At 45.3% G+C, this 27,898-nt stretch overlaps 1 protein-coding gene across 3 annotated transcripts in view; it reads right to left on the reverse strand.

The window, feature by feature from the left end:
* Positions 1-18,132, reverse strand: part of dop1b (DOP1 leucine zipper like protein B) — a 111,636-nt gene extending 93,504 nt beyond the window's left edge. For all 3 annotated transcript variants that reach the window (XM_078409690.1, XM_078409688.1, XM_078409691.1), the window contains exons 1-2: positions 18,028-18,132; positions 119-285 (exon numbers count right to left, since the gene is read on the reverse strand). In XM_078409690.1, the coding sequence (XP_078265816.1) occupies positions 119-256 (138 nt within the window). In that variant the 5' untranslated portion in view covers positions 257-285; positions 18,028-18,132. The remainder of the gene's footprint in view (positions 1-118; positions 286-18,027) is intronic.
* Between the last annotated feature and the right edge of the window lie 9,766 nt (positions 18,133-27,898).

Consider the following 27,898-nt stretch of genomic DNA (forward strand, 5'->3'; position numbering starts at 1 on the left):
TCACACAGAAGGGGCAGCACATAGACATTGATATTGCCATCGAGGGAGATTAAGACCTCCAGCACCAATTTCAGACATTGCATTTACATGGCTAACGTTTAATAAAGTGGACGTTTACCTTGTTAAGCTTTCCCAGTGACGAGATAAGATCTGCCCATTCACTGGATGACTCAAAGTTCTTCAAAGCTTTATCGATAGTGGAAGAATAACTTCGGTATCTGTAGTCATTTATCAAATTTAGCTCTTCTGGATCCATTGCTCTTTCTCATTGTCTCTTACTCAGTCCTGAGGGCAAGACACAATGCAGGTCAGTTCACTGGCATCATAATCAGATAGTGCCTGGATATGAAACAAAGATACATTTAAAAAAGGTAACGTGATTTTCCACAGTATGTTGATAGACAGGATTTGTTGACCACTCCTTTGGGAAAGGAGGAGGTGCAAAACTGCATTTATTTTCACAGATTTTAAACACGCTACTGCCACGGCTCATTAAAATGGGAGCCTCATTAAAAAGCTACACTGAACACGAACCTCAGCAACTATGATCGGGCTGCACGGTGGCGCAGCGGTAGAGTTGCTGACTTACAGCACCAGAGACCCGGGTTCAAACCCGACGATGGGTGCTGCCTGTACGGAGTTTGTACCTTCTCCCCGCGACCACGTTGGCTTTTCCCAGGTGCTCCGGTTTAGAAACATAGAAAATAGGTGCAGGAATAGGCCATTCGGCCCTTCGAGCCTGCACCGCCATTCAATATGATCATGGCTGATCATCCAACTCAGTATCCCGTACCTGCCTTCTCTCCATACCCCCTGATCCCTTTAGCCACGAGGGCCACATCTAACTCCCTCTTAAATATAGCCAATGAACTGGCCTCAACTGCCTTCTGTGGCAGAGAATTCCACAGATTCACCACTCTCTGTGAGAAAAAAAACGTTCTCATCTCGGTCCTAAAAGACTTCCCCCTTATCCTTAAACTGTGACCCCTTGTTCTGGACTTCCCCAACATCGGGAACAATCTTCCTGCATCTAGCCTGTCCAACCCCTTAAGAATTTTGTAAGTTTCTATAAGATCCCCCCTCAATCTTCTAAATTCCAGCGAGTACAAGCCGAGTCTATCCAGTCTCTCTTCATATGAAAGTCCTGCCATCCCAGGAATCAATCTGGTGAACCTTCTCTGTACTCCCTCTATGGCAAGAATGTTGTTCCTCAGATTAGGAGACCAAAACTGTACGCAATACTCCAGGTTTCCTGCCACATACTAAAGACGCACAGGTTTGTAGGCTAATTGGCTTTGGTAAAGATTGCAATTTGTCCCTAGTGTGTAGGATAGTGTTAGTGTACAGGGATCGCAGGTCAGCGTGGTCTCGGTGGGCTGAAAGGCATGTTTCCATGCTGTATCGCTAAATCTATGTCTTTGGTCGCACAACAGACTTTGGTTTTTGCATCCATTGCAATACTGATTATTGTACATTAGCTCGATTGTAATTAAGTATTGTCTTTCCACTGACTGGTTAGGGCATGTTGGTTAGCTTGGGCAACTTGGGCCGAAGGGCCTGTTTCCATGCTGTATGACTCTCCGACTATGACTCTAGCAACCCAAACTGTCTGTGCTGCGTGAAGCAGAGTTCAAGATGGGATGAAGTTACTATGTTAATGTTGATTTGAATGGAAAATGAATCTCAGATCTGCATTGTTTTAATGCGATGAAATCCTCAAGTGTAAAATGAATAAAATATCAATTAGAAAGCCATGGACCGCTCCAAGTTCCTCGATGTGGAAATCCCCACACACAGATACTTTTATTGATCCCAACACTAACAGTTTCCATCGCCTTCTCAGTGTTGCTTTAGATTTCAAAAGTAATAAAGTGTTCAAATTCTTCAAAAATCTCCCGACTGGAAACCGACAAGCAGATATTTTAAGTTTTCTGATTCTTAACTGAGGGGATTAAAAAAAATTAAAACAATGCAGATCTGAGATTCATATTCCATGCAAATTAACTCGTTAACACGGTACCATGTCCTTGATCCATTTGCATTATCCAAACCCAACAAACTCACTTCCACCCACTAATTCAACAAAAACGCAGCAATAAGTCACTAATCAAACTCATTAGATCACGCCAGTGTTATCCGCCCCCAACACCGTATCTTCTCCTGCATTAAAAAGGGTGCGTCTATGTGTCTGTGTCTCTGCAGAACAATGGTATGAATAAACTTCAGGTGATCTCTGAACTTTGTAGAGACGAAGGAGCAAGGAGAATGGAGAAACCAGGTACACGTCATCCTCGTGCATCAGATGACAACGCAGCATATCATGGTGGTCAGAGGTTATGGGGAGAAGGCAGGAGAATGGGGTTAGGAGGGAGTGATGGATCAGCCATGATTGAATGGTGGCATAGACCTGATGGGCCGAATGGCCTAATTCCGTTCCTACCACACATGATCTTATTGGAATGTTTACTGGTAAGAAGAACAAGGCTTGCCCACAATTATCCCTACAGTCCGGGTACTTCCAGACCTCCATATTGCGTTCACAAATAGTGGCCAATATATGTATACATCGCCTTGTGAGGCAGAGGTTCACTTGCACCTCCTCCAACCTCATCTACTGTTGTTCTCGGTGTGGACTCCTGCACATCAGCGAGACCAAGCGCAGACTGGGCAATCACTTCGCTGAGCACTTACGTTAAGTCCGCCTTGGCCAACATGATCTCCCGGTTGCCAAACATTATAACTACCCCTCCCATACTGACCGTTGTTGATTTAGATTTTTAGATTTAGAGATACAGCGCAGAAACAGGCCCTTCGGCCCACCGGGTCCGCGCCGCCCAGCGATCCCCGCACACCAACACTATCCTACACCCACTAGGGACAATTTTTTATTTTTTTTACATTTGCCCAGCCAATTAACCTACATACCTGTACGTCTTTGGAGTGTGGGAGGAAACCGAAGATCTCGGAGAAAACCCACGCAGGTCACGGGGAGAACGTACAAAACTCCGTACAGACGGCGCCCGTAGTCAGGATCGAACCCGAGTCTCAGGCACTGCATTCGCTGGAAGGCAGCAACTCTACGCTGCGCCACCGTGCCTGTGAGGGCCTCATGCTACCATTTCCATTGTTCGCATCCTTCTCGTTATTACACCATCCCCAGCCAACAATGGGCCATTATGGGCACAACCTTTCCTGAGCCCATCTGTTGTTGGCCTGGTTTGTTCTGGCCTTTTCTCATCTCCAGTTTATTCTCTCTACCTCTTCCTTCCTTCCCCGCCCCCCCCCCCCCACCCTCAGTCTTCAGAAGGGTCTCGACCCGAAACGTCACCTGTTCCTTTTCTCCAGGGATGCTGCCTGACCCCCCCCCCCCCGAGTTACTCCAACATTGTGTGTCCATCTTTGCTGTCAACCAGCATCATCAGAGGGCAGTGGAGGCCAATTCTCTGAATACATTCAAGAGAGAGCTAGATAGAGCTCTTAAGGATAGCGGAGTCAGGGGGTATGGGGAGAAGGCAGGAACGGGGTACTGATTGAGAGTGATCAGCCATGATCACATTGAATGGCGGTGCTGGCTCGAAGGGCCGAATGGCCTTCTCCTGCACCTATTTTCCATTGTCTATTTTCTGCAGTTCCTTCCTACACATGGATAGTACATTGGTTAAATAATACGCAGGCAACAATGCACAACGTTTCCTGGATACGATTCTGTTGGGCATTTCTCTAAATATGTTAATATGTGGCAAAATTGTCGACTTTCTCTCGATCGAGGTGGAGAAGGCTGCCCAATGACAGATGTGGTGCAGCATATGTATCGCTCTTCGTACCCGTGAGCATTTCCTGCACATACAGTTTAAGATAAAGCTCACAATTACTTTGCATACTGCAATGCCAGCAAACACGAATAGCCTTACTGCCATTACACCCACACAAAATCGTGCATTATAACATTCCCTTGCATTGCTTTCTAAATTCCCGTTGTCAAAAATAAATTGCAATGCTTCACGAAGACAGCAAGGAATAGGGACAGGTAGATTGCCTAAAAATACTTTAAATCCTCCTCATGTGTCATAATAATTCTGTGCTTGAAAGAAGGTTGAAACTGAGCATGTGTGACAGACACTGAAGTCTACTTCAGTCAGATTCTGTTCTCTGTTGTCAAAGGACAGATGGTGATCGTAAAAGAATTTTACTAAAGTTCTAAAGGGTAACAGGACGTTTGCTTATCTGCAATGGGGTGGAATTGGGCTGTGTTTATTCTTCTGTGCCCTTCGGAGGTGCATGATTAATAATTGTCATTAGATCATTCGTGGAAGAAGGAAAAATGCTCAAGTGCTTGCTGCAGTAAACATCACATCAAAGGAAAAATTTGTATACAAGGAGTAGATGAATCTTTGCATTTCAGTCTGAAGAAGGGTCTCGAGCCCAAAACGTCACCCATTCCTTCTCTCCAGAGATGCTGCCTGTCCCGCTGAGTTACTCCAGCTTTTTGTGTCTATCTTCGGTGGATGAATCTTTGTTCGTTGACCATTGCTCCCAGTGATCACTGTATTTGGCGCTCGTAAATAAAATCTTGATCGTCTTGCCCGAAATTTGTGTTATGTTTTAAAGCTTTCTTTAACACTGTTCTGTGTTTGCAGCTGTTAGCTCTGTATCAATGATCAGTGTATATACGCAATGTATTTATTCACAAAATGCTGGAGTAACTCAGCAGGTCAGGCAGCATCTCGGGAGAGAAGGAATGGACGACGTTTTGGGTCGAGACCCTTCTTCAGACTGATGTCAGGGGGGCGGGACAAAGGAAGGATATAGGTGGAGACAGGAAGATAGAGGGAGATCTGGGAAGGGGGAGGGGAAGAGAGGGACAGAGGAACTATCTAAAGTTGGAGAAGTCGATGTTCATACCACTGGGCTGCAAGCTGCCCAGGCGAAATATGAGGTGCTGTTCCTCCAATTTCTGGTGGGCCTCACTATGGCACTGGAGGAGGCCCATGACAGAAAGGTCAGACTGGGAATGGGAGGGGGAGTTGAAGTGCTCGGCCGCCGGGAGATCAGATTGGTTAATGCGGACTGAGCGCAGGTGTTGAGCGAAGCGATCGCCGAGCCTGCGTTTGGTTTCGCCGATGTAAATAAGTCGACATCTGGAGAAGCGGATGCAATAGATGAGGTTGGAGGAGGTGCAGGTGAACCTCTGTCTCACCTCATTTTCAGATGTGGCTGAGATAGCGAGTCTGGGTCAAAATGTGGTCGTAGAGCAGGAGGGCAGGAGAAATCACAGAGGGGGAGCAGCAAGATGGCATGTTGCTAAACTCTCGTCGAAGAGAGGAGGAGAACGTCTTCAAAGTGGACATACCTTGAGGAGAAATCGCAGTGGAGCAACAGGTAGTATAAGAAAATAACTGCAGATGCTGGTACAAATCGAAGGTATTTATTCACAAAATGCTGGAGTAACTCAGCAGGTCAGGCAGCATCTCAGGAGAAAAGGAATGGGCCGAGACCCTTCTTCAGACTGATGTCAGGGGGGCAGGGAAAAAGGAAGGATATACGCATTTCAATTCTTGGGGGTCTTTGCTGGTTGACCCCGTTACATTTTTGTGGCTGCATATTATGTTCATGGAACCTGAAAATCATTTGCTTCCAATTCAGATTTGTGAATATTTGGTCAAATTGTCTATTGCAATGTGCATTATTATAAACTAGCTTTGTAATCCCGATTGTGAATGTTAAGAATGACTTTGCTGGTCGAGGGTGCAGCATTGAAGGCTTCCTGCTCCTCCAAATACACCAATAAAAGATAATGCAGTAACTGAGTAAGTGCAGGAAAGAACTGCAGATGCTGGTTTACACCGAAGATAGACCCCAAAAAGCTGGAGTCACTCAGCGGGTCAGGCGGTATCCCTGGGGAAGAAAAAAAAACAAACAGTGACATTTCAGATTGGAAGCTTCTCCAGAGGTGATGCCTGACCCGCTGCGTCACTCCAGCGTAATGCAAAACCCATGATTAGTCTTGAAAATTATACGAATGAGAATTGCAATTCCTTTAAAACATTTCAAAACGTAGCCTTGTGGACCCTAATACAAAACCCCCCCCGCAATAACAGTTTCACAAGTTATAGGAGTAGAATTAGGCCATTCAGCCTATCGAGTCCATTCCGCCATTCAATCCTGGCTGATCTGTCTCCTGATCCCATTTTCCTGCCATCTCCCCGTAACCCTTGACACCCGTCCCAATCAAGAATTTGTCTATCTCTGCCTTAAAAACATCTACTGACTTGGCCTCCACAGTCCTCTGTAGCAATGACTTCCACAGATTAACTACCCTCTGACTAAAGAAGTTCGTCCTCACCTCCTTTCTAAAAGAGCGCCCTTTAATTCTGAGGCTGTGACCTCTGGTCCTAGACTCTCCCACCAGTGGAAACATCCTCTCCACATCCACTCTATTCCTTTCATTATTCTGTAAGTTTCAATGAGGTCCCCCCTCAACCTTCTAAACTCCAGCGAGTACAGGCCCAGTGGTGTCAAACGATTATCATGTGCTAACCCACTCATTCCTGGAATCATTCTTGTAAAGCTCCCCTGGACCCTCTCAAGAGCCAGCACATCCTTCCTCAGATACAGGGCCCACATTTGCTCACACTACTCCAAATGCGGCCTGACCAGCGCCTTATAGAGCCTCAGCATTACATCTCTGCTTTTGTATTCCAGTGATATTACGCATCATTGAATCCAACAACGCAGATGCTGAACACGCGAAATTAAAACACAAACACTCGGGACAGGCAGACCCGTGGAGGGGAAAAATGGTCCAAACAATTCCAAGGACGAGTTCCCGACCCAAAATACTGAGTCTGAAGAAGGGTCTCGACTCGAAACGTCACCTTTTCCTTTTCTCCGGAGAAACTGCCTGACCCGCTGAGTTCCTCCAGCGTTTTGCGTCTATCTTCGTTGTAAACCAGCAGTTGCAGTCCCTTCCTGCACCATTGAGTATAAGAAAATAACTGCAGATGCTGGTACAAATCGAAGGTATTTATTCACAAAATGCTGGAGTAACTCAGCAGGTCAGGCAGCATCTCGGGAGAGAAGGAATGGGTGACTTTTCGGGTCGAGACCCTTCTTCTTTTGATGACTATTTCTCTCCCTGAAGGTAGACACAAAATGCTGGAGTAACTCAGTGGGTCAGGCAGCGTCTCAGGAGAGAAGGAATGGGTGACGATTCAGGCTGGGACCCTTATTTCTCTCCCTGAAGTTGCCACCAAAGCATTTTTGCCATTTTTTGTTTTCTTTATTCGTAGTGATTTTTTTTTCAATATTCCAAACTACCTTTACATCTTCATATTGTTTTATTTTTAATTGGGGAAAAAAATAGTGCTCTGGTGGATCAATGGGTTCTTGATTGTCACACATGCACTGCACAGAGGAATTCATTCCGCATTGCTCACGCATGACATTCTTGCTATTGAAGGCGTGCAGCGTAGGTTCACTAGGTTAATTCCCGGAATGACGGGACTGTCATATGTTGAAAGACTGGAGCAACTAGGCTTGTATACACTGAAGTTTAGAAGGATGAGAGGAGATCTTATCGAAACATATGATTATTAAGGGGTTGGACACGTTAGAGGCAGGAAACATGTTCCCAATGTTGGGGGAGTCCACAACCAGGGACCACAGTTTAAGAATAAGGGGTAGGCCATTTAGAACAGAGATGAGGAAAAACGTTTTCAGTTTTTCAGCCTAGTCGCTCCAGTCTTTCAACGTACCTGCATGCTTCCTTTCAGAGACTGATGCACTAGGACACCCAGATCTCGTTGAACGTCCCCTTTTCCTAACTTGACACCATTCAGATAATAATCTGCCTTCCTATTCTTACCACCAAAGTGGATAACCTCACACTTATCCACATTAAACTGCATCTGCCATGCATCCACCCACTCACACAACCTGTCCAAGTCACCCTGCAACCTCTTAGCATCTTCCTCACATTTCACACTACCACCCAGCTTTGTATCATCTGCAAATTTGCTTATGGTACTTTTAACCCCTTCATCCAAGTCATTAATGTATATTGTAAATAGCTGCGGTCCCAGCACCGAGCCTTGCGGTACCCCACTGGTCACTGCCTGCCATTCTGAAAGGGACCCATTTATCCCCACTCATTGCTTTCTGTCTGCCAACCAATTTTCTATCCATGTCAGTGCCCTACCTCCAATACCATGTGCTCTAACTTTGCCCACTAATCTCCTATGTGGGACCATGTCGAAGGCTTTCTGAAAGTCGAGGTACACCACATCCACCGGCTCTCCCCTGTCCATTTTCCTAGCTACATCCTCGGAAAATTGCAGAAGATTAGTCAAGCATGATGGTATCAAGCTTACCCTCGTGCCAATTTACCATCCGGAATCTAACGGAGCAGCCGAAAGTTTAGTCAGGAGAGTCAAAGGAGCTCTCAAGAAACTAGTTCTTGAAGGGAATTCAAAATTCAGTGTGTCCAGCGGCTGGCTAGTTTCTTACTGAAATATCGTGCCACGCCACAATCTACCACAGGGTATATGCCAGCTGAACGTCTCATGAAAGGAAGGCTCAGAACTAGACTGAGTTTGGTTCTACCTAACCCATCTCCTCAGGTCGAACGCAAACAATCCGATCAGAAACGTCATTATGGTGGAAGTCAAAAAGAGCATAGGCTCAATACACACGATCAAGTTTGTGTTCTCAGCCCCCCTTACAAAGCAAACAAACAGGAGGTGAGAACAGTAGTTGGGGTGCGCGGTACCAGGAGGTACTTGGTGGAAATTGGAGGACGTGTTCGAATTGTGCACACAAACAATAGACAATAGACAATAGGTGCAGGAGGAGGGCATTCGGCCCTTCGAGCCAGCACCACCATTCAATGTGATCATGGCTGATCATTCTCAATCAGTACCCCGTTCCAGCCTTCTCCCCATACCCCCCGACTCCGCTATCCTCAGTCTGAAGAAGGGTCTCGACCCGAAACATCACCCATTCCTTCTCTCCCGAGATGCTGCCTGACCTGCTGAGTTACTCCAGCATCTTGTGAATAAATCGATTTGTACCAGCATCTGCAGTTATTTTCTTATACCGCTATCCTTAAGAGCTCTATCCAGCTCTCTCTTGAATGCATTCAGAGAATTGGCCTCCACTGCCTTCTGGGGCAGAGAATTCCACAGATTCACAACTCTCTGACTGAAAAAGTTTTTCCTCATCTCCGTTCTAAATGGCCTACCCCTTATTCTTAAACTGGACTCCCCCAACATTGGGAACATGTTTCCTGCCTCTAACGTGTCCAACCCCTTAATAATCTTGTACGTTTCGATAAGATCTCCTCTCATCCTTCTAAATTCCAGTGTATACAAGCCTAGTCGCTCCAGTCTTGCAACATATTAAAATCCAATAGCAGCACAAACCATATGCTCCCAGCAAGGGATGATTGTACAGATGAAGAAACAGATCGGTCAGACTCTGGTATTATTCCAAGTTCAGTTGCAAGATCAGAATCTCCAAAGAAAATAGAGACAAAGGTAAATGATCCTGAACTTTACTCTCCTTTAGAACCACAACCTCACACTTCCCCCTAAACCAGTCAGGAGATCGGAAAGAGTGTATAAACCAGTCGTCAGATTAAATTTATAAAATTACTAGACCAAGTGGACCCGTTGGGCCCAAACCTCTCCTGCATTGGTGCAGCACCCTGTCCTCCCCCCCTCCTCAACCCCCCCTCCCCTCTCCCTTCTCCCCCACTCCCCCCTTCTCCCCTCCCCCTCCCCCTCCCCTCTTTTTAAACTTTAAAATGTGAATAACTTTAAAAATGTAAGACCGATTTCAATAAAACTACTTGCATTATCACTAAAGTGACAATGTGGGCCTAAAATTGTCGCGCTATCGTGTACTAAACCAGTCACAAACAAGATAACAAACGAGAGTTTCAGTCGCAAACATGATAACAAATGAGAGTTTTAGTATCTAGATTCTTGTTTATCTAATTTACAAGTTATTTTACTTTCTAAGGGGAGAGCAGTGTGGTGTATATAATGGTAACTGCAACTTTAAGAACGGAGTACTGGAATGGTATGATTTGTGCCAATGTGATATATTCAATAGCGTAACAGTCTCGTGAATATGTGCGAGAATGCGCGGTGTACTTTTGTAAAATAAGGAAGACCCACACTGGCAACAGCCGTTCTCCCATCTCCTTTGTATCCTGGTTGACGGACTGGTTACTGAAAATTGCATCGAACATACGAGGGCCGTAAGATAATAGGTGCTTGAAAGAGTCAAGTCAATTCAAGTCAATTTTATTTGTATAGCACATTTTAAATGTGCTATAGGGCGGCACGGTGGCGCAGCGGTAGAGTTGCTGCCTTACAGCGAATGCAGCGCCGGAGACTCAGGTTCGATCCCGAGTACGGGCGCCGTCTGTACGGAGTTTGTACGTTCTCCCCGTGACCTGAGTGGATTTTCTCCGAGATCTTCGGTTTCCTCCCGCACTCCAAAGACGTACAGGTTTGTAGGTTAATTGACTGGGTAAATGTAAAACAAAATTGTCCCTAGTGTGTGTAGGATAGTGTTAATGTGCGGGGATCGCTGGGCGGTGCGGACCCGGTGGGCCGAAGGGCCTGTTTCCGCGCTGTATCTCTAAATCTAAATCTAAATAAAAGCCACGTTGACCAAAGTGCTGTACATCAGTTCAGGTACTAAGAAGGAACATACAATGGCACACAAACATAACAGCACATACATAAACAGTTCACAGCGCCCCCTCAGAGGGCCTCAAACGCTAGGGAGTAGAAAGAGAACAGGTTACGAAAGAATTTGGGGGAATGAGATTAAAGGAATGGTTGAGAACAGCACAGAACAATGGGCTGAATGGTAACATCCTAAGCCACGAGGAATCCAGTTGCTCCATTCCTTTGGAACATAATATTCACGAAAGATGCTCCATCTCCAAAGAACGAGGAATGAGAGAACGAAGAGAGGACCTGGTGGGGGGACTGCTGAGAATGCGGGGGGGGGGGGGAGTCGCGTCGGGGGGCGCCTGCTGCCAGCTGAAGATAAAACTTCAATAAACTTTCCTTAACTTCGTTGGCGCCAGAAACATGGCGACTTGTGTACTGCCTAGGTGAAGTCTGCTGTATGATTTAAACGGGCTGCATGCAAAACAAAGCATTTCACTGCACACATTTGTCAATAAAGTATCATTGAATCTCTGGGACAATATATGACGAGGTCCACGTTTTGAGAACCCCTCGCAATATTCCACCTGCTGCAGACACATCCCATCTTGAAAGGAGGGAAAGAACATTCACAGAACCCAACACATAGTTGAGAAAAAAGGAACTGCAGATGCTGAGATACAAAAACAAAAGGACAAAGTGCTGGAGTAGCTCAGCAGGTCAGGCAGCACCTCTGGAGAACGTGGATAGGTGGCACTTCGGGTCAGGACCCTTCTTCAGACTGAGGAAGGGTCCCAACCCGAAAGGTCACCTATCCATGTTCTCCAGAGATGCTGCCTGACCTGCTGAGTTCCTCCAACACTCTGTCTCTCATGCATCGTACTCTCATTTCCATATACCCAAACATGGAAGCATGAAAAGCAGACGCTCTTCTTGTTAGCTGGTCACATGTCATAAGAAAACAGGTTTTACAAACCTAGATGGCGAAATACTGAGGCGTGATCTGAATGATCAAGATCACAATCTACCACTTAAACTAATACCAAAGCTTTAGTGATGCAATCCATATGTAAAAGCCATTCTGACGTTGGAGGGCAAATCACTGTTCCCTTGTCACTGTGGTGATACTTCCAGTGCGCAACAAAGTTAGAATGGAGGACTTGGACCTGCTGAAGATCTCTGACCCAAAATATTTCTCTTTTCACAGATGCCGCCTGACATGTATCCAGCATATTCTGTCTTATTTTTAAATTTCAGATTTCTGGCATCTGCAGGGGTTTTTTTTCCATTTACTGTATAAACATCCAAGTCAAGTCAGTCAAGTTTATTTGTCACATACACATACACGATGTGCAGTGAAATGAAAGTGGCAACGCCTGAGGATTATTATTATTATTATTATGGGTGTCAGAATACACACCCAAAGAGAAACTGGAGGTAAAAAAATATCAGAATGAAAATGGATAAAATGTCAAGCAAAGGGCAGCACAAATGCACGGCTTCACCACAGCACCAGCGACCCAGGTTCCGTCCAGACCTCAGGTTCTCCCTGTGACCACGTGGGTTTTCTCCAGGTGCTCCGGTTTCCTCCCACATCCCAAAGACGGCCAAAGTTTAACTGGCCTCTAAATTGTTCCTGGTGCATAGGGAGTGAATGCGAAAGTGGGATAACAGAACTACTTTGAACAGGTGCTCGATGATCGATGAGTGTGGACTCGGCGAGCCAGAGGGCCTGTTTCCATGCTGTATTTTTCCCAATCAATTCCCAATACTGCAGACCCCCCCGCTCAGAGCAAGCGCACAAAACTTTGATTATTCAAACTAGAAATCATTACTTGTACACATGTACAAGTTTACTCTTGCGAGTATTTCTGAGTCAGATTTAATTGTAAAATGACTTTAGTTTGATTCTGGAATGACTATTTGCATTAATCATGCAGTACACTCTGGAATTGCACGAATAAATGCCACATTCACCAAGGAACAACCTTTGTCATACAGAAGTAAGTGCTGTCCAACAGAAATAGCTGGTTAACACTCTCGCCTGCAGGTTTTGATCACCAATAAAACCATCCACTGCGATGTACCTCGTCAAATCTCAAAGTCTTGACTTATGTTATCTTTGCTGGAGTTGTATTGACAGCTAAGCAGAGCAATATAGTGCACACCAGTCAATGCACTTCTAGGTTGTTGCCTGACACCATCTTCGTAAGACTGAAGAAGGGTCTTGACCTGAAACGTCACCCATTCCTTCTGTCCAGAGATGCCGCTGAGTTACTCCAGCTTTTTGTCTCTATCTTTTACAAGTCTCTATTCCACATGGAGTGGGGGAAATCTACTGTTATGGGAGGAAAGGATGCTGGCTTATTGACTCCACATGCAATCTACACTTTAATTTCATACCCTTTAGTAGAATAGAATGAACAATTAAATTAATTAGAAAAAGAAAATAGTCGCAAAATGCTGGAGTAACTCAGCGGGTCTGGCAGCATTCTTCAGACTGTCAGGCAGAAACATCACCTATTCCAAATTTCTACAGAGATGCTGCCTAACCTGCTGAGTTACTCCAGCATTTTGTGTCCATCTCCAGTGTATACCAGCATCTGCAGTTCCTTCTTACACAAGAAAATAGGCCCACTGGAAAGTTGATAGAAGTTTATAAAATCATGACACACAGAAATAGGGTAGCCAGTTGAATAGGGAAACGAGAATAAGTTCAGGGAATGAACGACCCAAGAGCTGAGAGAAATAATGGGATCCTTTCCTGATCATGTAATAACAAGGTGTTTATTCACAAAATGCTGGAGTAACTCAGCAGGTCAGGAGAGAAGGAATGGGTGATGTTTCGGGTTGAGACCCTTCTTCAGTCTGAAGAAGGGTCTCGACCCGAAACATCACCCATTCCTTCTCTCCTGAGATGCTGCCTGACCTGCTGAGTTACTCCAGCATTTTGTGAATAAACACCTTCGATTTGTACCAGCATCTGCAGTTATTTTCTTAAATTAAATGGTAAAGTTGTCACCACAGATTAGACAGGGGCCTTGTTTGGCTAACCTGACTCATTTAACAAAAGTTAGACAAACACTAGCCCAGGGGAATGGTTTAGCATCAATAAATTAGTATTCCCCAAAGTCATTGACATTGGATCACAGTAGTGAATCACAGCAGATTAAATTACCAAAATGGCTACAACAGTGGACGGAAAATTGAGGTTGCTACACAGACCCAGGTAACTCAAGCTGCCTCGGCAAGGCCTGCAGCATAATCAAGAACGAGTCGCACCCTGGCCACTCCCTCTTCTCCCCACTCCCTCTTCTCCCCACTCCCATCAGGTGAAAGGTACAGAAGTTTGAAAACACACACCTCCAGATTCAGGGACAGTTTCTTCCCAGCTGTTATCAAGGCAACTGAATCATCCTACCACAACCAGAGAGCAGTCCCGAACTAATATCTACCTCTTTGGTAACCCCTAGACTATTGTTGATCGGACTTTGCTGGCTTTACCTTGCACTAAACGTTATTCCCTTATCGTGTATCTATACACTGTAAATGGCTCGATTGTAGTCATATATTCTCTTTCCACTGACTGGATAGCACGCAACAAAAGCTTTTCACTGTACCCCCGGTACACGTGACAATAGACTAAACTAAACTAACACTTTCGAGTCTGCAGTGAGAAAAGAATGAAGGAATCGGAGACAATGCAAAGGACACATAACAAAAGTACTTGAGCTCAAAAGGCCAGGACTAAAGTTAGTGAGAGATGCTGAAGTTATTCAGAACAACCATTCCCCAAAAATGTATTTATTCTCTTGTTTTTACGTTGAGAATTGAGTCGGCACCAACAAAACACAACTGCAGTCCAACTAGAATCTTATGAGAATAAAAATAAAATTACATTTCAGAAGCTAAAGCCATTAATTTACTTGGATCATGCAATTTATACATTTCCCCTGGGAATGGTGCAGAAAATTGAATTAATACTTTTAAGGTATATTTTCTTTGTAACTCCAATACATGAAGCTTTACCTTTCACAGGTCTAAGTTTGTGCTAAAGTTAATGCAGCCTCAATGAAGAATCAGGGTTGGATCAGATCCCACTCATCATCTAGAGTGTGGTCCTTACTTTAGAGATACAGCACAGAAAAAGGCCCTTCTGCCCACTGAGACCACACCGACCAGCGATCACCCTGTACACTCACACTATCCTGCGCACTCCGGACAATTTTACCAAGGCCATTTAACCTGCAAACCTGTACGCCTTTGGAGTGTGGGAGGAAACAGGAGCACTCCGTACAGACAACACCCAGAATCAGGATTGAACCTGGGTCTCTGTTGCCATGAGGCAGCAACTCTACCGCTGCGCCACTGTGCTACCCAACAGTTACCTCATTGGAGACCATTGAGCCATCGTTAACCGCAGTTTACCTTGCACTAAATGGCGCACCCTTTATCCGAACACCACCGACGGCTTGATTATATTCACGTACAGCTTTTCCGCTGACTGGATAGCCCACAAACAAAGGCTTTTCACTGTACCTCGGTACAAGTGACAGCAATAAGTTAAACTAAATTGAACCTTTGGAGTGAAGTAGTGGAAAACGTCAAGCCAAAGAGGTCTCACTCCACAAGCAGGCTGCAACGTAGCTTTGGTTTGATTTCACATGGCTTAGTCTTAATGCAAAATAAATTCACCAAATTATTGTAATTTAAGAAGAGGGATCTTGCTTCCAGTATCAGCAAAGGACTGGTGTTCAGTCAAAAGCACAAAGAATACCAAAGGCGCAATACAAACACACTCTGTGTCACTTCCCAAATAGAAGTAAATGTGTTATCCCCCTACAAAATTATGCGTGAAGCAGAAATGTTCCCAATCAAAAAAGTCATGGTAAAATGTTTTTAAAGGAACTGAGAAAAGTTTTGGATTGAGCAATACAGTCATGCGAGTGCAAATAAACAGAAATGCACAAAGTAATGGAAACTATTTCATTTTAAAAGGTTACGCAAAACCTTTGGTTGCCCCAACTTAGGGAAGTAACATTTCACCACAGCCAAGGACTGGAATAACATTGTGTCGCAAGGAACTGCAGATGCTGGTTTATACCGAAGAGACATAGAAGATACAGTAAGGCATTCGACAAGGTTCCACATGGTAGGCTGCTCTGGAAGGTTAGATCGCATGGGATCCAAGGAGAGATAGCTGAATGGATAGCAAATTGGCTCCATGGAAGCAGAGGGTGATGGTGGAAGGTTGCTTCTCAGACTGGAGGCCTGTGACTCAGGGCTCGGTGGAGAGCCCGTTACTGTTTGTCATCTGCACCAATGATTTGGATGAGAATATACGGCAAGATTAGCATGTTTGCTGATGATACAAAAGCGAGTTGTTTTGCAGATAGTGAAGATGGTTATGAAAGATTGCAGCAGGATCTGGATCGATTGGCCAGGTGGGCGGAGGAATGGTTGATGGAATTTAATACAGAGAGGTGTGAGGTGTTGTATTTTGGGACATCGAACAAGGGCAGGACCTACACAGTAAATGGTAGGCCTCTGGGTAGTGTTGTAGAGCAGGGGGATCTAGGAGTACAGGTGCATGGTTCCTTGAAGGTCGAGTCATAGGTAGATAAAGTGGTCAAAAAAGCTTTTGGCATTTTGGCCTTCATCAGTCAGAGTATTGAGTATAGATGTTGGGAGTTGTATAAGATGTTGGTGAGACTGCATTTAGAATATTGTGTTCAGTTCTGGGCACCATGTTATAGGAAAGATATTGTCAAGCTTGAAAGGGTTCAGAAAAGATTTACGAGGATGTTTCCAGGACTAGAGTGTGTGAGCTATATGGAGAGGTTGAGTAGGTTGGGTCTCTATTCCTTGGAACGCAAGAGGATGAGAGGTGATCTTATAGAGGTGTACAAAATCATGCAAGGAATGGATCGGGTAGATGCACAGAATCTCTTGCCCAGAGTAGGGGAATGGAGGACCAGAGGACATAGGTTCAAGGTGAAGGGGAAAAGATTTAATTGGAATCCGAGGGGTAACTTTTTCACACAAAGGGTGGTGGGTGTATGGAACAAGCTGCCAGGGGAGGTAGGTGAGGCTGGGACTATCCCATCGTTTAACAGACAGTTAGACAGGTACACGGATAGGACAGGTTTGGAGAGATACGGACCAAGCGCAGGCAAGTGGGACTAGTGTAGCTGGTACATGTTGGGTCGGTGTAGCCAAGTTGGGCCAAAGGGCCTGTTTCCACACTGTATCACAATGACTCTAAGATAGACAAAGTGCTGGAGTAACTCAGCAGGTCAGGCAGCATCTCTGGAGAAAAAAAGAATGGTGACATTTCAGGTCAGGACCCTTCTTCAGACTGAATAACATTGCCCTGTAACCTACGGTGCCGAAGTATAGATTTCAGCAACCAACAAACAGATGAACACCATCTTAAAAACAAGAACTTAAATGTTGTGCTTTAATTAATTTGGCTGGGAAGCAACAGAAGTCCCATTTACATACATAATGTTTTTGCTAAAGAAATTGTCAAAATAGAATGAAAATGTGCAACATAAATATAATTTCCCAAGGCTAATTGTGTAAGTTGCCAAGGCTAGGCTGCAGCAAATATGCGCAAAAACATCTATAATGTACCAATTAAAATGCGTCTAAAACACAAATTATTCCTTGACGTGTAAAGAATAGAACTGGGACAGGAACAAAACGCTGTAAAACTTAAAAGTCAAAGTCGCAATCCCTATGCAACACTTGAAGGGAGGATGCGTCATTCGTGCAGGGCATCTTTACTAGTCCTACTGCAAAAATCAATAATGTAGTCACAAGTTTAAAAAGACACAAAAGTACTAGAGTAACTCAGCGGGTCAGGCAGTATCTCTGGAGAACATGGATATGACGTTTTGGGTCGGTGCACGCCGAGTTACTCCAGACCTTTGTGCCTTTTTTTTTTTGGTTGTGAACCAGCATCTGCAGTTCCTTATTTCTCCATGTAAGTATTGACATTGCGTTTAATATTTCAGGGCTGTTCTTAACCTCGCGAAAGGCAGTTCTACTATGTAATTTTAGACAGAGATCTCGGACAACAGAGCAAACTATTTGTAAACGCGTCTGTTGGGAATCACATAATATTTTACAAGGGGAGAGAGAGAGAGAGCGGTGTTGTGCAAAGAAGTCGGACATGATAACGCCGCCTTTCCTTTATCACATGGGGGTAGTAAACGTTGTACCGCCCACACAAAAAAAATCGACAGAAGACATACAAAACCCTAATGCAACAAAGGGGATGAAATAAGACCAGTTAAAAGATGGGGTGGGTGGGGGGTAATGGAAAGTAGTTACTCACCAGCCACGCAGTGACAACCGCAGCCAGAGACGGACTGGACTGGACTGGACGGGGAGGTATCTAGACTCCGACAGACAGGCAGGGAAGGAGGGGAGGGGACTTGCGTCAAGAGCTGGTAGGCAGACCAAATGAAACGCGGTGACATTTCCGCGTGTGTCGACGTTCCAATGGAACGCGGTCGACAACTCTCCGCGTGTATCGACGTTCCAATGGAACGCGGCGACACATCTCCGCGTGTATAGACGTTCCAATGGAACGCGGCGACACATCTCCTCGTGTACCAACGTTGCAGCGCACTCCAGCTACGGAGGGGGTGGGAATACTGTCACCAGCTGCTCGCACACTTCACGGGATTCCCCCCACCCCTCGCAACTTTCATCTCGTGTGTGTGTGTGATATCATCTACCGAAGCCTCCGGAGCTCGCGGTTTCACAAGACTGTTTCACAAGACAGGGAAAAGCTCCCCGCTTTTGAGTTCCCTGGGAACGTGGTGGAGTCCAAATTCTCCGGCGGAGGCGATTTCCTCAATAATGAAGTATAAGAAGATAACTGCAGATGCTGGTACAAATCGAAGGTATTTATTCACAAAATGCTGGAGTAACTCAGCGGGTAAGAATAGGAAGGCAGATTATTATTTGAATGGTGTCAAGTTAGGAAAAGGGGACGTACAACGTGTTCTGGGTGTCCTAGTGCATCAGTCACTGAAAGGAAGCATGCAGGTACAGCAGGCAGTGAAGAAAGCCAATGGAATGTTGGCCTTCATAACAAGAGGAGTTGAGTATAGGAGCAAAGAGGTCCTTCTGCAGTTGTACAGGGCCCTAGTGAGACCGCACCTGGAGTACTGTGTGCAGTTTTGGTCTCCAAATTTGGGGAAGGATATTCTTGCCATTGAGGGCGTGCAGCGTAGGTTTACTAGGTTAATTCCCGGAATGGCGGGACTGTCATATGTTGAAAGACTGGAGCGACTAGGTTTGTATACACTGGAATTTAGAAGGATGAGAGGGGATCTTATCGAAACGTATAAAATTATTACGGGGTTGGACATGTTAGAGGCAGGAAACATGTTCCCAATGTTGGGGGAGTCCAGAACCAGCGGCCACAGTTTAAGAATAAGGGGTAGGCCATTTAGAACAGAGATGAGGAAAAACTTTTTTAGTCAGAGAGTAGTGAATCTGTGGAATTCTCTGCCTCAGAGGGCAGTGGAGGCCAATTCTCTGAATACATTCAAGATAGAGCTAGATAGAGCTCTTAAGAATAGCGGAGTCAGGGGGTATGGGGAGAAAGCAGGAACGGGGTACTGATTGAGAATGATCAGCCATGATCACATTTAATGGCGGTGCTGGCTCGAAGGGCCGAATGGCCTACTCCTGCACCTATTGTCTATCTCAGGAGAGAAGGAATGGGTGACGTTTCGGGTCGAGACCCTTCTTCAGACTGAATAATGTCTTCCTCAATAATGACTACGACTTATCTATATCGGCGAAACCAAGCGCAGGCTCGGCGATCGCTTCGCTGAACACCTGCGCTCGGTCCGCATTAACGCAACTGATCTCCTGGTGGCCCAGCACTTTAACTCCCCCTCCCATTCCCAGTCTGACCTCTCTGTCATGGGCCTCCTCCAGTGCCATAGTGAGGCCCGCCGGAAATTGGAGGAGCAGCACCTCATATTTCGCCTGGGCAGTTTCCGGCCCGGTGGTATGAACGTCGACTTCTCCAACTTCAGATAGCTCCTCTGTCCCTCCCTTCCCCTCCTCCTTCCCAGATCTCCCTCTATCTTCCTGTCTCCACCTATATCCTTCCTTTGTCCCACCCCCGACATCAGTCTGAAGAAGGGTCTCGACCCGAAACGTCACCCATTCCTTCTCTCCCGAGATGCTGCCTGACCTGCTGAGTTACTCCAGCATTTTGTGAATAAATCGATTTGTATCAGCATCTGCAGTTATTTTCTTATATTATGACTACAACTTAAATGGTCGATGTGAAGCAAATCGAGGTGGATATTTTATATCTGGTTTGCAGTAAGGGTTTTTCCACTGTTACCACAGACTTATTGGAGAAGTTTATATCGTCTCGGTAATTCTTGTACAATGAAATAATATATTTTGGAAAATACTCGAGGCGGAAGAGACTGCAGTTGCGGTGAAATCTACTGTAACAAACAAAACGCCGGAAGGACTCAGCAGGCTAGTCAGAGATAGAAACATAGAAAATAGGTGCAGGAGTAGGCCATTCGGCCCTTCGAGCCTGCACCTCCATTCAATATGATCATGGCTGATCATCCAGCTCAGTAACCTGTACCTGCCTTCTCTCCATACCCCCTGATCCCTTTAGCCACAAGGGCCACACCTAACTCCCTCTTAAATATAGCCAATGAACTGGCCTCAACTACCTTCTGTGGCAGAGAATTCCGCAGACATACCACTCTCTGTGTGAAGAAATGTTTTCTCATCTCGGTCCTAAAAGACTTCCCCCTTATCCTTAAGCTGTGACCCCTAGTTCTGGACTTCCCCAACATCGGAAACAATCTTCCCGCATCTAGCCTCTCCAACCCCTTAAGAATTTTATATGTTTCTATAAGATCCCCCCTCAGTCTTCTAAATTCCAGCGAGTATAAGCCTAGTCTATCCAGTCTTTCTTTGTATGAAAGTCCTGCCATCCCAGGGATTAATCTGGTGAACCTTCCCTGTACTCCCTCTAAGGCTAGAATGTATTTCCTCAGATTAGGAGACCAAAACTGTACACAATACTCCAGGTGCGGTCTCACCAACGTATAGAAAGGAACTGCAGATGCTGGTTTATTGAGATGCTGCTTAAGATCTCCATCCGCAGATGCTGCCCGACCATCTGAGTCTTTCCTCGGCTGTTTTGGTTGCAGTTGTAATACTGTTTTTCACAGATGTTATCTCTGATATGGGTCTCTGAAGAAAGGTCCCGACCCGAAACATCGCCTATCCATTCCCCCCACAAATGCTGCTTGACCCGCTGAGTCGTTCCTCAGCTGGTTGGGTTGCAGTTGTGATGCTGTTTTTCACAGATGTTATCTCTGATAAGGGTCTCTGAGGAAGGATCCCAAACCGCAGCCTGAACATTCCCTCCACAGATGCTGCCAGACCCACTGAGTTCCCCGTGCACTTTGTGTTTATTATCTGAACTATCGATTATTTTGCAACATTTTTCTCTTTATCCAGAGAATAAAGATCTCCGGATTTTCTTCCCTGACAGAATACGGGCAGAATTATCTCCGCGAGATCTTTAATTCAGCTATATTTGTATCATCAGGCTCATTGCACCCTGTGTTCATAGAGTCACACAGTGTGGGAACAGGCCCTTTGGCCCAACTTGCCCACACCGACCAACATGTATACCCAAAAAGTATAGAAGTGTGAGAACAGAAACTGTAACAGAAAACGCACACCTCCAGATTCAGGGACAGTTTCTTCCCAGCTATTATCAGGCAACTGAATCATCCCACCACAACCAGAGAGCAGTCCTGAACTACTATCTATCTCATTCGTGAACCTCGGACTATCCTTGTTAATACTTTACTGGGTTTACCTTGCACTCTGCCATTTAGAACTGAGATGAGGAAAAACTTTTTCAGTCAGAGAGTTGTGAATCTGTGGAATTCTCTGCCTCAGAAGGCAGTGGAGGCCAATTCTCTGAATGCATTCAAGAGAGAGCTAGATAGAGCTCTTAAGGATAGCGGAGTCAGGGGGTATGGGGAGAAGGCAGGAACGGGGTACTGATTGAGAATGATCAGCCATGATCACATTGAATGGTGGTATTTATTCACAAAATGCTGGAGTAACTCAGCAGGTCAGGCAGCATCTCGGGAGAGAAGGAATGGGTGACGTTTCGGGTCGAGACCCTTCTTCAGACTGATGTCAGGGGGGCGGGACAAAGGAAGGATATAGGTGGAGACAGGAACATAGAGGGAGATCTGGGAAGGTGGAGGGGAAGGGAAATCACAGAGGGGGAGCAGCGAGAGAGCATGTTGCTAAACTCTCGTCGAAAAGAGGAGAAGAACTTCTTCAAAGTGGACATACCTTGAGGAGAAATCGCAGTGGAGCAACAAGTAGTATAAGAAAATAACTGCAGATGCTGGTACAAATCGGAGGTATTTATTCACAAAATGCTGGAGTAACTCAGCAGGTCAGGCAGCATCTCGGGAGAGAAGGAATGGGTGACGTTTCGGGTCGAGACCCTTCAGACTGTGTCAGGGAGGCGGGACAAAGGAAGGATATAGGTGGAGACAGGAAGATATGGTGGTGCTGGCTCGAAGAGCCGAATGGCCTCCTCCTGCACCTATTGTCTATTGTCAACATTATTCCCTTATCATGTATTTATACACTGTAAATAGCTTGTGTGTAATCATGCATTGTCTTTCTGCTGACTGGATACCGAGCGACAAAAGCTTTTCACTGTACCTCAGTACACGAACAATAAATGGGCGGTACTGTGGCACAACGGTAAAGTTGCTCCCCTGAAGCACCAGAGAAAAGGGTTTGATCCTGACTTGTCTGTACGGAGTTTGTACGTTCTCCCCGTGACCCACGTGGGTTTTCTCCAAGATCTTCAGTTTCCTCCCACACTCCAAAGCCGTACATGTTTGTAGGTTAATTGGCTTGGTATAATTGTAAATTGTCCCTAGTGTTCGTAGGATAGTGTTATTGTGCGGGAAACGCTGGTCAGTGCGGACTCGGTCGGCCAAAGGGCATGTTTCCGCACTGTATCTTTAAACTAAACTAAACTAATCTGAACTGAACATGTTTCCATCTACACTAGTCCCACCTGCCTGGGATTGGCCCATCTCCCTCTAAACCTGTCGTATCCATGTATCTGTCTAAATGTTTCTTAAATGTAGCAATAGTACCTGCTAAACGTAGCAATAGTACCTGTAAACGTGGCTAGTAGCTATGTTACGTCTTAAAACCAATTAATCTCTGTTACCTTTACCTGGAATATTAATCCCAATTCGTCTGATAATTTTCCAGTTCTGGTGAAGCTTTGTAGATTAAGTCAATGGATTTTTTTTCTTGCTTAGTTGTTGTGTATGTTATCTAAGGAGGATGTGGATCTAATGGCCAAATATTCCGACGTGACTAAACAGAATCAATATTGGCTTATTATGGCGTAGATGGGATCAATAAACAATAGATAATAGACAATAGGTGCAGAAGTAGGCCATTCGGCCCTTCGAGCCAGCACCGCCATTCAATGTGATCATGGCTGATCATTCTCAATCAGTACCCCGTTCCTGCCTTCTCCCCATCCCCCTGACTCCGCTACCTTTAAGAGCTCTATCTAGCTCTCTCTTGAATGTATTCAGAGAATTGGCCTCCACTGCCTTCTGAGGCAGCGAATTCCAGATTCACAACTCTCTGACTGAAAAGGTTTTTCCTCATCTCCGTTCTAAATGCCCCTTATTCTTAAACTGTGGCCCCTGGATCCATTCGGCCCATTGGCATCTTGCCAGCTTCCAGCAGAGCAGTTGCATCAGTCCCCACCCGCCTCGTTTCCCTGAAGCTCTACTACCTTATTTTTTCCTCACTCGCTTCTCGTTGATTCAATAGACAATAGACAATAGGTGCAGGAGTAGGCCATTTGGCCCCTCGAGCCAGCACCGCCATTCAATGTGATCATGGCTGATCATTCTCAATCAGTACCCCGTTCCTGCCTTCTCCCCATAACCCCCTGACTCCGCTATCCTTAAGAGCTCTATCTAGCTCTCTCTTGAATGTATTCAGAGAACTGGCCTCCACTGCACTCTGAGGCAGAGAATTCCACAGATTCACAACTCTCTGACTAAAAAAGTTTTTCCTCATCTCTGTTCTAAATGGCCTACCCCTTATTCTTAAACTGTGGCCCCTGGTTCTGGACTCCCCCAACATTGGGAACATGTTTCCTGCCTCTAACATGTCCAACCCCTTAATAATCTTATAAGTTTCGATAAGATCCCCTCTCATCCTTCTAAATTCCAGTGTATACAAACCTAGTCGCTCCAGTCTTTCAACATATGACAGTCCCGCCATTCCGGGAATTAACCTAGTAAACCTACGCTGCACGCCCTCAATGGCAAGAATATCCTTCCCCAAATTTGGAGACCAAAACTGCACACAGTACTCCAGGTGCGGTCTCACTAGGGCCCTGTACAACTGCAGAAGGACCTCTTTGCTCCTATACTCAACTCCTCTTGTTATGAAGGCCAACATTCCATTGGCTTTCTTCACTGCCTGCTGTACCTGCATGCTTCCTTTCAGTGACTGATGCACTAAGACACCCAGATCACGTTGTACGTCCCCTTTTCCTAACTTGACACCATTCAAATAATAATCTGCCTTCCTATTCTTACCACCAAAGTGGATAACCTCACACTTATCTACATTAAACTGCATCTGCCATGCATCCGCCCACTCACACAACCTGTCCAAGTCACCCTGCAACCTCATAGCATCTTCCTCACAGTTCACACTGCCACCTAGCTTTGCTTTCATCGGCAAATTTGCTAATGGTACTTTTAATCCCTTCATCCAAGTCATTGATGTATATTGTAAATAGCTGCGGTCCCAACACCGAGCCTTGCGGTACCCCACTAGTCACTGCCTGCCATTCTGAAAGGGACCCATTTATCCCCACTCTTTGCTTTCTGTCTGTCAACCAACTTTCTATCCATGTCAGTACCCTACCTCCAATACCATGTGCTCTAATTTTGCCCACTAATCTCCTATGTGGGACCTTGTCGAAGGCTTTCTGAAAGTCGAGGTACACCACATCCACCGGCTCTCCCCTGTCAATTTTCCTAGTTACATCCTCAAAAAATTCCAGTAGATTAGTCAAGCACGATTTCCCCTTCGTAAATCCATGCTGACTCGGAACGATCCTGTTACTGCGATCCAAATGCTCCGTAATTTCGTCTTTTATAATTGACTCCAGCATCTTCCCCACCACTGATGTCAGACTAACTGGTCTATAATTTCCTGTTTTCTCTCTCCCTCCTTTCTTGAAAAGTGGGATAACATTAGCTACCCTCCAATCCATAGGAACTGACCCGGAATCTATAGAACATTGGAAAATAATCACTAATGCGTCCACAATTTCTAGCGCCACCTCCTTAAGCACCCTGGGATGCAGACCATCAGGCCCTGGGGATTTATCAGCCTTGAGTCCCATTAATCTACCCAAAACTTTTTCCTACCTAATGTGGATTTCCTCCAGTTCCTCTGTCACCCTAGGATCTCTGGCCACTAGAACATCTGGGAGATTGTTTGTATCCTCCTCAGTGAAGACAGATCCAAAGTACCGGTTCAACTCATCTGCCATTCCCTTGTTCCCCATATTTCCCACCTGCATGCATTTAGACGCAACTTGCATACGTCCAATGTTGGAGTTGGACTCATTTTGAAATGGAAAATAGAGGAACGATACCAATTGGAAATGAGAATATTTGATATTATTTGTTATGGCAGCGAAGATTTATACAGGTATTTAAAATGATGAGAGGGATAGATAGGGGAGACAGTCAGAACCTATTTCCCACCAACACCAGAGCATGCAGATATAAGTTGAAAGTGAAAAAGTTTAGTGTAGGTGGTGTAGGGCAAGTTTTTTTACACAAGAGTGTTTGGGTGGAACGTATTACCAGGGTGGTGATGGAGGCAGCTATATATTGTAATGGCAGTTTCTATACCATCTCGAAATTCCACCTCGATAGCCATTACTACTCGGGGATGAAATGTAGTTATAGCTTACACACACGTCGCACCCTGATATGACAAAACGAATCTTCCAAACTTCTTTCCTTCATTAATTGGTTTTATTAAAGTAGCACAAATCATAGAGTAATTCATCAGTTTCCGTACTTTATCAACTGTTTCTTCTTCAAACAATATCTAGAAATTCTTGCAGTTATTACCGTATGGTTCTTACAAATATAACCGTTGCGAGCGCATGGTAAAGAACTGTATGCTCACCATCCTCCGAGTCTAAACTGACCCACAACCTCTGTTGACACACACTAGCCTCCTCCCATCTAGACACTCCCAATTACGCATTAAGTCACACCCACAAGCAGGCAAAAAAGACATAAACTAGAAATATTAAAACAGGGGGGATCTTATTGAAACATATAAGATAATTAGGGGATTGGACACATTAGAGGCAGGAAACATGTTCCCAATGTTGGGGGAGTCCAGAACAAGGGGCCACAGTTTAAGAATAAGGGGTAGGCCATTTAGAACGGAGATGAGGAAGAACTTTTTCAGTCAGAGAGTGGTGAAGGTGTGGAATTCTCTGCCTCAGAAGGCAGTGGAGGCCAGTTCGTTGGATGCTTTCAAGAGAGAGCTGGATAGAGCTCTTAAGGATAGCGGAGTGAGGGGGTATGGGGAGAAGGCAGGAACGGGGTACTGATTGAGAGTGATCAGCCATGATCGCATTGAATGGCGGTGCTGGCTCGAAGGGCTGAATGGCCTACTCCTGCACCTATTGTCTATTGTCTAGCCATAACACAATGACAATAACTGAATTAAGCATAAATGGCTCCTACAATGTTTAAGAAGCACCTAGACAGGCACACGGATGGGACAGGATTGGAGGGATTATGGATCATTTGCAGGCACGTGAGATCCGTTTAATTTGGCATCATATTAAGTTTAAAAATGTACAGATTAATTTTATCTCCATCTCTGGAATCACTAACATTCAGCTGACCGTGGGAAAAACAATGAGTTTTGAGATTAAAGCAACTTTTAGTGATCGTCCTTACACCTTGTTAATGCTCTTAGCAAAAGGAAGTTGAACAGGGAACTGAAGTTGTTTGAACTGAGTAGATCAGATTGTGATCCGATGGATGAAAGCATTCCCCCCCTCCCACCCACACCTCCCCACAGCATTACCAGTCTTTGGACTTTAGAGATACAGCGCAGAAACAGGCCCTTCAGCCCATTGAGTCCGCACCGACCAGCATTCGCCCCATATAATAACCAACCAGGGACAATTTTACAACTTACCAAAGCCAATTAACCTACAGTCATGCACGTTTTTGGAGTGTGGGAGGAAACCGAAGCACTCGGAGAAAACCCACGTGGTCACAGGGAGAACGTACAAACTCCGTACAGACAGCACCCGGAGTCAGGAACGAGCACGGGTCCCTGACGCGGTAAGGCAGCAACTCGACCACTGCGTCACACAGTCATTTTTGTAGCCTCAGTTGCATGTGGTAGTTATTTCTGGCACGGATAACCTTGGGCCATTGCCGAGTATTGATGGATCCAAATTCCCGAGTGGCGTGATTGATGCTTTAGGTCAGAATTATATTGGACACTAGATGGTGACCGAGAGTTGAAAAATTCAAGAGTAAAATGTACAGCCCCATTGATGACTGTCAATGGATTGATATCGTGTGCAGGTTGTCTGGAAAGCTTTGAAATGAGGTCTTGATTCATGGCCTGCACGGTGTTTGATTTTTAACACATTGGTTATTCAAATAATATTGAATAATAATAATTGGGTAAAACAGCTTGCATCAGGTCATGGTGATGTAAAAATTTGGCTTGAGTTTTTCGTAGAACATAGAAAAGTAGAGGCCAGGAACAAGTCCCTCAGCCCACGCCGATCATGATGCCAAGAAAAACAATTTTTTTAGATTTAGATATACAACGCGGAAACAGGCCCTTCGGCCCACCGGGTCCGCGCCGCCCAGCGATCCCCGCACATTAACACTATCCTACACCCTTGGGACAATTTTTACATTTGCCCAGCCAATTAACCTACAAATCTGTACGTCTTTGGAGTGTGGGATGAAACCGAAGATCTCGGAGAAAACCCACGCAGGTCACGGGGAGAACGTACAAACTCCGTACAGACGGCGCCCGTA

This window comes from Rhinoraja longicauda, chromosome 12 (genome assembly GCF_053455715.1).
Source record: "Rhinoraja longicauda isolate Sanriku21f chromosome 12, sRhiLon1.1, whole genome shotgun sequence".
NCBI classification, from domain to species: Eukaryota; Metazoa; Chordata; class Chondrichthyes; order Rajiformes; family Arhynchobatidae; genus Rhinoraja; species Rhinoraja longicauda.